The sequence below is a fragment of the Protopterus annectens genome, chromosome 14.part0 (genome assembly GCF_019279795.1).
Source record: "Protopterus annectens isolate FY-2018-M chromosome 14.part0, PAN1.0, whole genome shotgun sequence".
NCBI classification, from domain to species: Eukaryota; Metazoa; Chordata; order Ceratodontiformes; family Protopteridae; genus Protopterus; species Protopterus annectens.
The window spans coordinates 1,021,609,664-1,021,624,765 of NC_056748.1; the positions used below are offsets into that span (position 1 = coordinate 1,021,609,664).

Here is a 15,102-nt window from a genome sequence, read left to right on the forward strand (position 1 = left end):
TAAAGACCCTACTTATTGCTCTTTTCTTGTCTATGTCTATTCTTGCCTCAGTTATAATATCTGTTGCATATGGTTTAACAAAATTACTATCCAACCTCTACATATCTTCCTTCGCCTCTAATATCAGACTTGTAAATGCAAGCTGATCATTGTTCAATAACTCATCTCCCTTTTTCATCTGGTTCTTTGCTCTTTTTTCCCCAAACTGTCATTACATTTTTCCTGCATCTTTCTTATTACAATAGTTATGGTATAACCTTTTGGTTTTACTGTGTTTTTTTTTTTCAAAGACTAACTTCCTTTAACATAAAGACTGATACTTTTATGTATACAAAGCTCTCTATATTCCTTTTCTACATCTACACAAATGTCAATTGGTAACTATCATCCATATGAGGAATATATTCTGCAATTTGAAACAATTATATCAATCTAAGTTGTGTGGCCATATGTTATGCCTTCAAATCTGGAATTCTCAAACTGTCTTGTTCCCTTATCAGCATCCGCTTTTCCAACTCTGCTGCTTCTCTTTTATTATTGAAAAGAAGTTCCTTAATCTCCTGTTTGAGGTTCTTCCGTATCTGATCTTTCTCATTTGATGCATGCAATTCTGAACTACATAAAGAACCAGGGAGCCAGAAACATTTTAATCACTTGTATGTTATTAGCAATGTCCATACATTGTAGTTTACATAGTTTTATCTTACTTGTAATCCTTGGAGAAATTTCTCCCCACACTTCCTTAACTGCTTGGTCAACATCCTATTTCAAAAAGATATCCAAGTATTTCATCCTGCTATGACCGTAGTTTTTTTTTTTTTTTTTTGCTTCATTTACTTTATATTCTTCTATATTATTAAAAGATTTCAGTTTATCAAATATAATGTTTATATCATGCTCTGGATTATTAATATAGAATGTTATGCCACTTGTAAAAAAAGGCTATTCTCTTATTTCTCCATTTATACCTAATTACATTTGATTGTCTTATTTCAAAGGCTAATGTAATACAAAGAAACAAATACTTTTAAGAGTGGACAACTTTGTTTAGGTCCTCTAGTAAAGCTAAATGCTTTAGACAGCTCACTTCCACACCTCACCCTATCCTGATCGCTTCATATATTCCAAAATAACTGACAAATGCATTTTCTGCATCCAAAACTATTAACATTATTCTACTGTTATCCAAAGCATTCCCTTGAATCAAGGACTCGTGTGTGTGTGTGTGTGTGTGTGTGTGTGTGTGTATGTATTTTATATATATATATATATATATATATATATATATATATATATATATAAAATGGATCCTTAGCAAAATAATCTTGGCTGCAAACAATGGCTCTCAACTAACATATCAAGCTAGTGGAATATCCTGTATGTAAAATATATATAAAGCAAATACATGAAGCGAGTGGCATTACACGTCCATTCACAATCACTCAAATGAATAAATGCATGTTGGGGTACATGGCAGTCACCCCAATCACAGTTCTCACAGTTTCCATTTCCTGTGACAGTAATGCTTGAAATATTCTTGGCTGTGCTTATCCTTGAACTTTGAGACATTCATCTTATACCAATGTCTGCGATTCTTTCAAAACAGCTTTTCATCTTTCTCACAAACATCAGAGGATTTCATTTCTACCACATGATACGCTTCCTCAGACTGAAAATGTTCCCATGCCTTTTGCATCATTACTCAAGCTAGGATCCGTAATTCTCAGTGCTACACTGTGATATGGTGGTGCACTCTGCAATAGTGAGATGCACAAAATATATGCAAATGGCAGCAGAATGACCTGTAGATGAAAGTGGGTAGGGAGCTCTACACCAGCTGAACATAGTCTAAACTCACATTCATAAGTGGGTCTATTGATAAGCAACAAGTACTAGACTATGAAGAGCAAAGCATGCCAAAAACATCGGGGGTGCAGACAGCAAATGTGCTTGGGATCATAGCAGCAGCCAGACAGCAGCATCAACCTACAACTACAATTACTTCCACTTCCCATCCATGTGGTGACAGGGTCTGCTTCACAAACTCAAAATCCCACTTACTCGACTTTTATATAACCAAGATGACAAAGGCAAAAAATCAGAACACCGACTGTTTGGAACACAGACTTTCAACTCCAGGTAAGTAACCGCTTGGCTACCGTGTTGAACTTTGCCCCTTACCTCCACAGTAGGGTGATCTCAGAGTTGGCATATTTAGTTGGAGGGTGTGGGGGTGAAGCCCCCCACAGGAGTGGGTTTAATTTGCTTCGGTTTAATTTATTTTTGACCAGTCCGTTACTTACCTGAAGTTGAAAGTCGGTGTTCTGAATGGTCAGTCTTCTGCATTTTTGGCTTTGTTGTCTCGGTTATATGAAAGACGGATAAGTGGGATTTCAGGTTTGTGAAGCAGACCCGGGTGAAAAGATGTCCTGCAACAACAAACAGTCCTGGCAACAGGTAAAATTCCTTCAAATTAGTGGCCAAGATATTATTAATTGGTACTGTGTAAAATGAATATAGTGTACAGAGCTTGGCTCTAAGGTTTCCTATTAAGTGATTGAAGACACATTCTGTGGAATGTGCCTTGATCGAACTTAAAAGAACGAAAAGGCAAAATAGTGAAGCAGCTTTTAAGCACTTTTCCTGGGAAAGAATTTGCTTGGCCGCTTACGTTACTTTGCCGTTTTCGGCACTGTAGTGCAATCTTGAAGTTGGTATATTTAAGTAGGGGTGTGTGGGAGGCACAGTCCCCCACATCGGGGGTGTGGGAGGCAAAGCCCCCCACTTTATGTATTGTTTTAAAGGGTCTTTTTGTTTGTTTTGTTTTGGAACAGCAATTTTTCCCCTGGGAAAAAAAAAATCGCTGTTCCGAGTGTTTGGGATTTTAAGCTTTCACTTACATAGGGTCGATAAATCAGCGTTCGCTGATTTAATATATAGACCCGGCTGAAATGTGCTGCCCACATACAAAATCTAACGTGATGAGGAAATCTTCTTACCAAGGTTTGTAAAGTGGTTCGTATTATACCTAAAGGGACCTTTCAGAGACCAACAGGGGACATAAAGTATTTTGCAGACCCCTGACCAGCCCTAATAATAATAATACTCATCAGTACTGAATGAGGGACATTGATGACAATTATCTGGTAATATGGCTTTCTGAGAATAAACAGAAGTGCAAATTGCTGCAAATTTATGGCAGATATTAAGACCATTAAAGACAAGAAACATGAGGGAACAAGTTAAAACAATAATTTAATATAAAATAGAAAAAGGAAGATATCCCCCACTCCAGTAGCATTGTTGGTACATTTCTGAGGACTCTTGACTCCTGCTGGGTTAGAGGAAGACATGGATTTTGCAAACTCAATAGAGTATTAGGTTACATCAGAGATAGAAAAAAATGCATAAAATATCTGTCCAAATACAGTCTCTGCACTGACTACCTTGGGGCTACTGTTATCCACTAAGGCTTTACCTGATACACACACCAAAGAATGCACAATGAGAATCCAGGATGCTACTTACTCCATGGAGCTGCTAGTTTCACTTCTTGAGAAAATTCTGTTTCGGAAATCTAGCCATGCATCCTGCAACTGAAAAAAATGAAATAAAATAAAATGAGAAGTTATGTACCTACCATAACGTTCCATGTTAGTTGTCTTCTCTCGCCTTCTTTCTTGCTGGATGGGTTCGGAGCCGAACCTCGACTCCGACTCGGCCACTTACTAAAGCTCGAGAGCTAATTTTACCGGCTCGAGGTAACCCTATATCCTATGATGCTAGGCGATAACTACCCAGATCTCATTTGGTAGCTGAAACAACATTAGGCAATATATTCCTCCAACTGGAGAGGAGGAGGAAAAAGGATAACCCTGAAAGGATCGCTGTCTAAGCTGTAGTTACCCTAGGACAAGTTATATGGCTGAAAGTGCAAGATCAGGACCCTTCAAAGAAGGGGAAATCTTCTCGGTCTGTCCAGGCTAGGGGGATGGTGGGTGGGACACAAGAAAGAAGGCGAGAGAAGACAACATGGAACGTTATGGTAGGTACATAACTTCTCAATGTTAAGTTGTCAATCTCGCCTTCATTCTTGCTGGATGGGACCGCGTCCCTAGCACCTTCATCCTGGGTGGCTCATTGGAACAGACTCTTGAGAACGGTGTAACCAAAATTTGCCCTGTTTCTGGAGGCCATGTCCAATTTGTAATGCGAGACAAAGGTATGAGGAGAAGCCCATGTGGCTGCTGCACAAATAGTGTCTATTGGTAGTCTAGCTTGAAAAGCTGTTGATGTGGCTAGCGCCCTGGTTGAATGGGCTCTTGGCCTAAAGGCAATTCTTTACCTCTGAGTTGGCAAGTATACGTGATCAGAGAAGAGAGCCACCTAGACAGGGTTACCTTGGATACTGGAAGGCCTTTCCTATTTTCTGCATAAGATAAAAAGAGTTGATCAGATTTCCATTTGTTTAGTTCTGGCCAAATAATATCGGGGCTGACGATGAATGTCCAGACAATGCAGTTTTTGCTCCGCCCCGTTCGAATAATTAGGGAAGAAAACTGGGAGGTCAATTGATTGATTTAAATTTGTCTGCGAAGCCACCTTGGGTATGAAAGAGGGGTTCGTTCTTAGAGAAACTCTGTCTTTGTGGAAGACTAAGTAAGGAGGGCGAATGCAGAGGGCATGAAGTTCAGATACTCTCCTAGCAGATGTAACAGCAACCAGGAAGAGTGTTTTCCAGGAAAGTAATTTCAATGAACAGGAAGCCGCAGGTTCAAAGGGAGGTAGAATCAAGGATGTTAAAACTAAGTTTAGATCCTACTGTGGTGGAGGATCTTTGATCGGGGGTCTTAGTAAAAAGACACCTCTAAGGAATGCTTTGCAAAGCTTATGGGACATGATGCTGTCGTCCGACAGGCCTATGTGAAAATTTGAAATGGCTGCCAACTGAACTTTTACTGTGGAGGATGAAGATCCCGAATGAAAAATTCCAGCTAGGAAATCCAAGACCTAGTGAATTGGAGCAGTGAACGGATCTATATTTCTAGCCTTTGCCCAGAAGGAAAAACGTTGCCATTTACTAGTGTAGATCCTTCTGGTGGAAGATTTAAGGGAAGCTACTATGAAATCCCAGACGGGATTTGAAATCATAGGAAGCCTGGCTAGGGACGGAAGTGGAGCAACCAAGCAGTGAGGTTGAGAGAATGGAGGGATTGGTGCAGCTGCCCCAACTGATGGGCCAAAAGATCTGGCACTGGATCCAGATGCCAAGGCTGCTCCAAGAGATAACGATGCAGGAACGGAAACCATATCTGTAGAGGCCAATAAGGGGCAATGAGAATCCTCTTGGCTCTCAAGGCGGTTGCTTTCTGAATTACCTATGATATTAACGGAAGGGGTGGAAAGGCGTAAAGAAGTCCCCGAGGCCAATCGTGGACTAGATCGTCTCTGGAGGGATGGCCTGGAAGGGGGAAGAGGGTGAAGAAGTCAGGGCATTTGCTGTTTTGAGGTGTAGCAAAAAGATCGCAGCAAGGAAGGCCCCACTTCTGAAAAATCTCTTCCGTCACAGATTGTTTGAGAGACCACTCGTGTGGCATGAGAATAGCTCTGCTCAACCTGTCCACTATGATGTTGAACTTCCCGGGGATATGCGTTGCTATCAGAAACCGCTGAGAAGAGATCGCCCATTGCCAAAGTCTGAGTGCTTCTTGACACAGGGGATAGGACTTGGTTCCGCCCTGCTTGTTGATATACCACACTACAGACATATTTGTCTGTTTGGATTGCAATAGTCCCCAGGGGAAGAGAGTCATGGAGGGCTTGCAACATCAAAAGCACTGCTCTCATCTCCAGGACATTTATGTGCAGGTGGCATTCTAAAGGTTGCCATGTGCCATGGACTGTCCTGCCCTGAAAATGCCCCCCCCCACACCCGATCAGGGAGGCATCCGATGTGACCGTGGTGACCGGGAAGGGAGGAATAAAGGGTCTGCCTTGATGGACTTGAGGGGACAACATCCACCAAGACAGATGATTTTTGCAAATTGGAGTTATCATGATCTTGTGGTGCATAGGGAGTTGTTGGAAAGACCATTGGGCGAAAAGCATCCACTGTAGAAGACGCATGTAAAGGCGGGCAAGAGGAAGAAGTGTGATGGCGGCCGCCATGAGCCCCAATACTTTCAGGACATACCTGGCCTGAATTCTGTCGCTCTGAAGCAGAACATGGACATGGTTTTGAATATCTAAGATCCTTTGATCTGTTAACTTTGCTGAGAGCTGCACGGTGTTCAAGTTGGCACCTATAAAGGTAATAGATTGACAAGGTGACAAGGCAGACTTTTCGAAATTTATAAAGATGCCTAGCCCTCTGCAAATGTGAATGGTGTAATCTCTGGCCTGAAGAAGTTGATGCCTGGTGGTGGTGGTGAGGAGCCAGTCGTCTAGACATGGAAACACCTGGAATCCTTGACGCCTCAGGTGAGCCGTAACCGCTGCCATACATTTAGTGAACACTCTGGGGGCTGTAGTGAGACCAAAGGGCAGGGCTCTGAACTGGTAGTGACTGGCCCCCAGCCAAAAGCGGAGAAACCTTCTGGAGCGCCTGTGAATTTTGATGCGATAGTACGCGTCCTAAAGGTCCATGGAGCACATCCAATTGTCCTTGCCCAGAAAGGGTAGAATGGACTGTAGCGTGACCATCCGAAATCGTGTCCTTTTTACAAACTTGTTTAGTTTGCTGAGATCTAATATCGGTCGCCAGTCCCCTGTTTTTTTTGGTACCAAAAAGAACTTTGAGTAGACTCCGGATCCTAGTTGGTCTGCTGGGACTGGCTGGATGGCTCTTTTTGCTAGTAGTTTTGATATTTCTAGCACTGCTTGTTCCCTTAGACTGGGTGGAATGTCTGGAAGGGTCCCCTTTTGTTGAGTTGGGGTTTGGATAAAGGGAATTTTGTAATCCTCGGATATAACCGACTGTACCCATTTGTCTAAAGTGAGGAAGAGCCAGGCTTTTGGGTACAGCGACAATCTTCCCCCGACTGCCTCCGAAGGCGGACAGTCCGGCAACACCTCAGGGATGTTGGAAGAGTTTGTCAGAGAGAGACTCTCTGCTACCCTGATTCTGCGGACCCCCTCTGCCTCTTGGGCGGCGTCTGTTGTTGTTACCCCCTCTGCCTCTGGGGGTAAACTGACCTCTTGCGTCAGGCGTGACTCCTTGTGATTTGCGGAACCACATCTTTCCACCCTTTTGAACCTTAGGATATGGTCTGGAAGGGGTGGAGAAACGGACTCCTACGGCAGAAAGAGTCTTGCCATCTTGCTCGCATCTGGTCAAGGTGTCTTTCACTTAAGGCCCGAACAACGTCGAACCATCAAAAGGGGAGTTAGTGAAGGACGCCTTGAAGGGGTCTGCAAAATTACAAAGCCGCATCCAGGCTTGACGCCTTAAGGCCACACCTGTGCCTGCGGCCCTACTCGCTCCATCGGCTGCATAGGAAATGAGCCACATGGGGGAGTTAACAATGGAGTTTAGGGTTCCTGGCTGTGAGTTGATTTTATCTTGGGACCCAGCAGCTGACGGATCCTGTAAAACTTCACCCAACTCTTTGAGAACATGTCTCTGAAGGCGGGTGAAGTGACACAAGTAATTCAGCGACCGCATGGCAAAGGTCACTGAAGAAAACATCCGCTTACCGTACCTATCCATAGTCCTAGAATCCTTGTTAGGAGGATGGATAGGTACTGAAGGATCGGCTAGTTCCTTCTTGGTGGCTGCAGCCACCACCATGGCATCAGAGACACCTTTTGTTAAAAACTGCCTATCAGCTGGAGCCGTAATAAATTTAGAAGGCCTTCGGGGCCGTCCACGCCTTCCGTGCCACCACTTCCATAAGGGGGTCGAAAGGCGGAGACACCCAAGAGGTGGAGGGTCGAGAACCAAACGCCTCCAGGTAAACCGACTCATCCTCAGAAGGATTAAGGGAAGAAGTTCCCTCTCTGTTTGAGGATTTCAAGGATGTCTGAGAAAGAGACATCCTCAGAGGGGGACTTTGGGGATCCTTCCGACTCATCCAAGTCGGTATCGGATGTAATGGACTCAGGGGAGTCCACATGCTTCCTGTTACATGTCCTCTTGTACGGAGGTTCACCTGACGGGTCAGGAGAAGCCTCGGAAGAGGAAAATATTCCCAGTGGGGAAATCTGAGGCGTTGAATTTCTGGGTCGGGGAGCAAGAGAATGGGAAGACACATCAGCAGGCACTGTAGTGGGAGGAGCTGATGGAGCTGATTGTTGACCATACCCTGGGGCTAGTACGCTCCTCATCACTTCGAAGGCTCCCCTATCAGACAGGCCAGAGGGCTCCCGCTCTGAAGAAGTAGGAACCCCAGGCCGCACCGGCAGGGACTGCTCCGAAGCCGATGGGGCCAAGCTCATCAGCACCGACGCTCCGAGAGGGAGAATGGGGTCGGACAAGGGTCTGATGCCACTCGCCCCCTCGGAGCCAGCGAGAGAGACCAGGTGCCCGGATCCCTCCAATGAAGGCATCAAGGAGGAGATCGGAGCAGAGGACGATGGCGCCGCAGGGGGAGGTATCGGCTCAGACGCCACAACAGTCACGGCTCCGAGGAGCTCCGGCTCCGAACTCTGAGGGAGAGTCGAAGGAGGAATAGTAGGTGGAGTTGAAATAGCCACTGTCTGATGAGACGGGCTATGAAGCATCTGGGCCAGAGCCTGAGACTTTAACAGTCTACTGACCACTCTCTCAAGGTCGTGGTCGGAAAGCTTGGACGACCGAGAACGGCTCCGATGGCTCCGCTCCGAGAGCAAGGGTGACCCCGGAGCCGAATGGATCGATTCCAAAGATGGGGATCTGGACCTTTTCCTGGAGATGGATGGAGCTGAAGATATGTCGGCGCCAGTTGGAACCGACCATGGAGAGTAGAGGCTCAGCGGTATCGGCGCCGAGTGGAGCGGATGCTAGAAGCTGTGACACAGAAGTATCGGCTCCAGACGGAGCCGATCTTGCCACAGATGGTGAACCAGCAGCCGAAGGCTTAGGACTCGGAGCCGACGGTTTGGCTGGCTTCGAGGGCTTCCCCAGCACAGACTTAGATGGGGAGCCCTCGGGCTTTAATAAGCCCCTTAAGATTAATTTGTTCCTGCGCTCCTGCAGGACTCTTGGGCTGAACGCATGGCACACAGAACAAGAGTCCTGCAGGTGCAGGGGTCCCAAGGCAGTAAACACAAGAAGTGTGACAGTCTGTCATAGACATCTTCTGACAGCACAAGTCACACTTCTTGAAACCTGAGACCTTTGTGTCCTTCGACATAACGCTGTCGAAGTAAAAGGCACAAAAGTAAAAAAAAAAAACACACACGACCAATCCAAACAAACTGGTAAAACAGGGATACACAAGCTCACCACAGACACAGCACAGAATCCCTGTCAGGAACTAGGAAAGGAGCAGGCCTAAGGCCTAACCTAGGGGAAGGGGAAAATAAATTGGATAAAGGGGAAAAAAATAGCACTAATGGGAAAAAGGGTGTAATATAACAGTTAAGCTAAGCTAAACGAAGAAAGGGGTGGGAAAGCTAAGTACAAAGGTAACTTTTAAGTAATAAAATCCCAACACTTATCAAGAGCCGGTAAAATGCACCTAGTCAGCGAAAGCGGCAAACGAGATCTGGGTAGTTATCGCCTAGCATCATGGGATATAGGGTTGCCTCAAGCCGGTAAAATTAGCTCTCGAGCTTTAGTAAGTGGCCGAGTCAGAGCCGAGGTTCGGCTCCGAACCCATCCAGCAAGAATGAAGGCGAGATTGACAACTTAACATCTACTGTTAAATGTATTGCTCACTGGTGAAGAAAGTAAATACAATTAAAATATGTTACTTTTATACAAGCAGAAGCAATGCTGATGACAGTATTACTAATATACAGGTCCCAGCGGGGCACACCCCTTAAGAGCCATTCCTACTCTGTATCATCATAACCATTACTGCAAATTTGCTCCTTGCTCAGACAATCTAAAAAAGTAATAACGTACTTGTTACTGTTGTATAAGAGCACACAAGAGCAGCAGCAAATACATTTTCACAAGTGGTCCCACCAAGGAGATGCTGATAAACTGGATAGCAGTATGCTACTCAAAATAAAACAATGACTGCACTCTATTCAGTCGTTCTGCTGTTTAGACCCCCCAAAAAAGTCATTTGTTATCCAGCATAATAAACACACCACTCTAATGATGTGCTCTGCTGTTTACAGCTACACACAGAGATCATTATAATCTTCACATCTATACCAGAACTAGAGTCCTGCGGGTGGCACAGTGGTGCAGAGGTTAACGTTGTCGCTTCACAGCAAGAGGTTCTCCGGTTCGATTCTCGGCTGGGGTGCCTTCTGTGTAGAGTTTGCATGTTCTCCCTGTGTTCGCGTGGGTTTCCTCCGGGTACTCCGGTTTCCTCCCACATTCCAAAGACATGCATCTGGAGCATTTCTCCCCGGGCCTCCGCTGAAAACAGGCTCTGTGGAACCTAGTCGGATTTTCCCGGTCAACAAATGTTAAATAAAAATAAAATAAAAATAAAAAACTACTGCATTATGGGAAATGCTACACCTAGGAACTGTCCACAACCCAAAGGTGACACTGAGTTAACTGACTGAAAAAAATAAACAGGAGGAAGGAAGATAAAGTGACAACAAGTTTTGTTACAGCTCTAAACCAGGAACACAGTGATGGACGCAGCCCAGATTCTGGAAAAAAATGTACTCAGTTTTTAACAAGGCAAGCGAACTGGCCATCCCAGGCCCTTTGCAACTACAAACCATACCATAAAGTTAAGAGTAGCAGTGGGTGGAAACCAGAACACTCAACTAAAACCCATGCAATAATGGAAAGAATATGCAAACCACCCACACAGCCAGGGACCTTAGGCCAAGACTAAACATCAGACCCTGAAGCAAAGGCAGCACAGAGGACAACATTTCCATCATTAATGCATTTCTTACAACTACAGAACATATGGAAACAGACTGACGGCATACATGGACCTCATGGCTATCTCAGTCTGCTATTTCTCTTACCCAGAGGACAAGCTGCTGATCATAGCTAACAAACAGCTTACTTTTCCTTATCGCTCAGAATGACTGCTTATGGAAAAGATGCAGGCATGCCTGAATTCTCTGATTAGTTTTGGGATTTACAACCTCCTCAGGAAGGCTGTTTCTTTTATCCTTTTTGAGAAAAACATATTGCTGTCCTTCCCCAAAATTATCCACTTTGCAGCTTGGGAATTCTGTTAAGTAGCGCTTTTTTGCCAGTCTGCTTCCTAGAGTCCTTTCTTCCTGTCCAAGGCTACACAGTAGTCCTTGACTCTCTCTTGCCCATTGTAAGTATATGAAAAATTGTAAACATAAATCCATGGAAATATATGCATAATTATAAAATGTAAAGACACATCTATAGCATTACTTAAAAGGTGACCATTGGGCTAGCTGACAGCTGCTTTGCTGACACAACTTCGCTGACAAAACAGCTGATCAACAGTTGTGTTAGATCTTGAAAATACCAGGGTTGGGGAATATGCCTTTTCCTCTGTATTGTGCAATTTCAAAGTTGGAATATTTCAGCAGCAGGGCTATAGGGAGATGCAGTGAGGCTTGCTCCCCTTTAAAAAAAAACACCAATTTTAGTTACATGCTCCAAGGTTATGTCTCAGAACATGCACTATTTATTGTCTATTTTTTTTTACTATTATTGTTTTTTACTGTAGAGATTTCCCAGTATACCCCCCAAAAATAATATATATATATATATACACACACACACACACACACACACACACACACACACGTGTGTGATATATCACACACGTGTGTGATAGATATATATATATATATATATATATATATATATATCTATCACACACGTGTGTGATAGATATATATATATATATATATATCTATCACACACGTGTGTGATAGATATATATATATATATATATATATATACACACACACACACGTGTGTGTGTATGTATGTATGTATGTACGTATTGGTGGCCTGCATTTGGTCTAAAGACTTCTTGGTTGACATCTGTTTAATCAACCACATTTGGCCAACAGGTTTGTGAGATCACATAGAGGAATATGCCCTTCCTCGATATTGTGCAATCTCAGAGTTAGTACATATAATTAGTAGGGTGTGTTATTGGTATAGCATGAAGAGTGAAGGGCTTGCCACCCCCTGCAAAAAAACAATGTTTTTTTCTTTTATTTTTAATTTAAAGGTTTATAGGTACATCTGTATTAACATGTCAATGCTAGCTTAGTCGACCTTTAGATAGCAGACGTATGTGTTACTCGACAAACATGATTATACTCATATATACGTGTATCTCAACCTAGAGCAATCACTCAAAAGAATGTGAAAACAACAATGATCTAAAAAGATCAAACAAGCAGGAAAATAAAGCCAAAAAAAAGGAAAAACAGTATTTTTGTATGGAGATGTTCCTCACACACTCTGCTAATTATATATCCCAAATCCAAAATCGCACTGCAGTGGGGGGAAAAGGCAAGCTGCCACACCACACCCTAGCCCAGTCTTGCATGGAACTCTGCCTACTAACAGCAAAACAGCTGAAAACAAAGCTTGTTCTTATGAGGACTTGTTAATAGTTATGACACCCATAGAAACATTTCATTTTGTTGACCAGAAGAAAAGCTGGTACAGCTGAATATATCAGCTTATTGCAAATACTGACTTTTTTCTGTGAAGACTGTGATACAGTGGGGATTGGGGAATATGTTCTTTTCCCACTGTAGTGTGATCTTGGAGTTGGTACATACAACTAAGAGGGACTGTTCGGGTTACAAGGGGTGCTTGCCCCTCTGCAAACAAAAAAAAAAAACATATTTTACTTTTTTGTGTGTGTTTTTCAATTAGCTGGTAATCGATAAGTTGTGTTCAATCACTTGCCACTTCTTTTTTTATTTTTCAATACAAGGACATACATCAATACAAATACATAGATAGCTGTACAACTTGATTTTTTTCAAAATGCAGAGGCATCGAAGTACAGGTGAACGATGCTGGCATATTGAAAATTAATATACAGAATAAAATATTGACAAAAGGAAACAGTTTTATTTTGCAATCCATTAACTAAAAAGTACAGTTTTGTACCTACCATAAATGTAGATGTTCGAAGATCCACATTGCTGCAGTCCTAACACTTGGGTAGTCCGCTGTCCCAGTCGGCCCGAATACCAAAGTATAAGGCTGACGTCGGTCAAGGCGCATTTGTCTGACATCAGGACGTCAGGGTACAAATGCGCATGACCGACGTCATATCCTCAGTCTTTTCTTGCCCCAGATGTCAGAAGACCCTAAAAAGATAAGGCCAAAACCCAAAAACACCAAAACACTCCTGTGCCTAAAATATGTACAATATATACAAATGTACAAAAAATAGAACCTCACCCACACAACCACCCCTAAACACAGAGGGGAAGGAGGGAGGGAAAATTGGACTGCAGCAATGTGGATCTTCGAACATCTACATTTATGGTAGGTACAAAACTGTACTATGTTCTTCATCTCACATTGCTGCAGTCCTAACACTTGGGTAGAATCCCAAAGCAGAGGTAAGGGAGGATGGCTAAACTATAATGAAGCAGGAGCTGCCAAAATGCCCTGCAACACAGCAGTGGCAAAACCAGCCCTGGACTTAGAATAGAGAGGAAGGTGGTAATGCTTGGAGAAAGTATGCACTGAACTCCAAGTAGCTGCCTCCAAAATATCCTTAGTTGCCACCCCCCTTAAAAATGCTGTTGAAGTGGCAGTAGCCCTAGTGGAATGAGGCCTAATCCCAGCTGGAATCTCCTTGCCATGATGGGAGTAACAGAATGTAATGCAAAACCCAATCCACTTAGATATAGTTTGTTTTGACACAGGCTTGCCCTGAGAACTTAAAGCAAAAGAAACAAACAACTGCTGAGACTGCCTAAAATCCCTAGTCCTGCTTAAATAATAACGCAACTGCCTGTGTACATCTAAAGTGTGCAAAATCTTTCCCCCCTATTTTGGGGATCTGCATAAAAGGTAGGCAAATGAATAGTTTGGTTTAAAGCCACACTAGAAACCACCTTAGGCATAAATGAAGGATTAGTACGTAATGATACCCTATCCTTATGAAAAATCAAAAAAGGCTCCACCGCCATAAGGGCCTGCAATTCAGAAACCCTTCTTGCAGAAGTAATGGCCAACAAAAAAGCAGTCTTCCATGACAAGTATTTCAACTCAGCAGTAGCCGAGGCTCAAAAGGTTGTAGAGTAAGTTTCTCCAACACAAAATTGAGGTCCCAAGCAGGAGTAGGAGCTCTTCGTGGGGTCTTATATTCTTTGCCCCTCTAAGAAATTGCTTGAACAAAGGATGAGAAAACAATGGTGGGTCACAATCATAGTGAGCTGAAATTGCTGCAGCATGAATCTTAATGGAAGAGAAAGACAAACCTTTGTCCAATAGCTCAGTAAGATATTGCAGAGCCACACTCAAATTAGGCTCAGAAACATCCAAATCCTTTGCTGCACTCCAAAATAAAAATCTCTTCCATTTTTCTGCATACACTTTACGTGTACTAGGTCTTCTGGCTTCCATAATCACATTCAAAACTTGTTGAGGAAGTTGAGACCTGCTGTGGTTCAAAACAGAATATGCCAGGCTGTTAGATGAAGAGAGTGAAGCTTGACATTGAGTAGATGACCGTCCCTCTGAGACAAAAGGTGTGGAATTAAAGGTAAAGGCCATGGAGGCTTTCTTACCAGATTCCTCAGTAATGGGTACCAGTGTTGCCGAGGCCAATCTGGAGCTATCAAAATCATCCTTGGCTTGTCTTGTCTGACCTTTAGGAGTACCTTTGGGAGGAGAGGCAGAGGTGGAAAGGCATACACATGAAGATTTTCCCAACTGAACGAAAGAGCATTCACTTTCCAAGCTGTGTGATGAAAACTTTTCGTGCAAAACTTTGGCAGCTGGTGGTTTAGTGGAGAAGCGAACAGATCTATGTCTGGAGTTCCCCATGACACTGTCAATTT

At 43.4% G+C, this 15,102-nt stretch overlaps 1 protein-coding gene across 1 annotated transcript in view; it reads right to left on the bottom strand.

The window, feature by feature from the left end:
* HPS1 (HPS1 biogenesis of lysosomal organelles complex 3 subunit 1) overlaps nt 1–15,102 on the bottom strand; it is a 946,304-nt gene that overhangs the window by 189,245 nt on the left and 741,957 nt on the right. Inside the window, exon 16 of the mRNA XM_044056829.1 lies at nt 3,529–3,596. Within this exon, the coding sequence (XP_043912764.1) occupies nt 3,529–3,596 (68 nt within the window). The remainder of the gene's footprint in view (nt 1–3,528; nt 3,597–15,102) is intronic.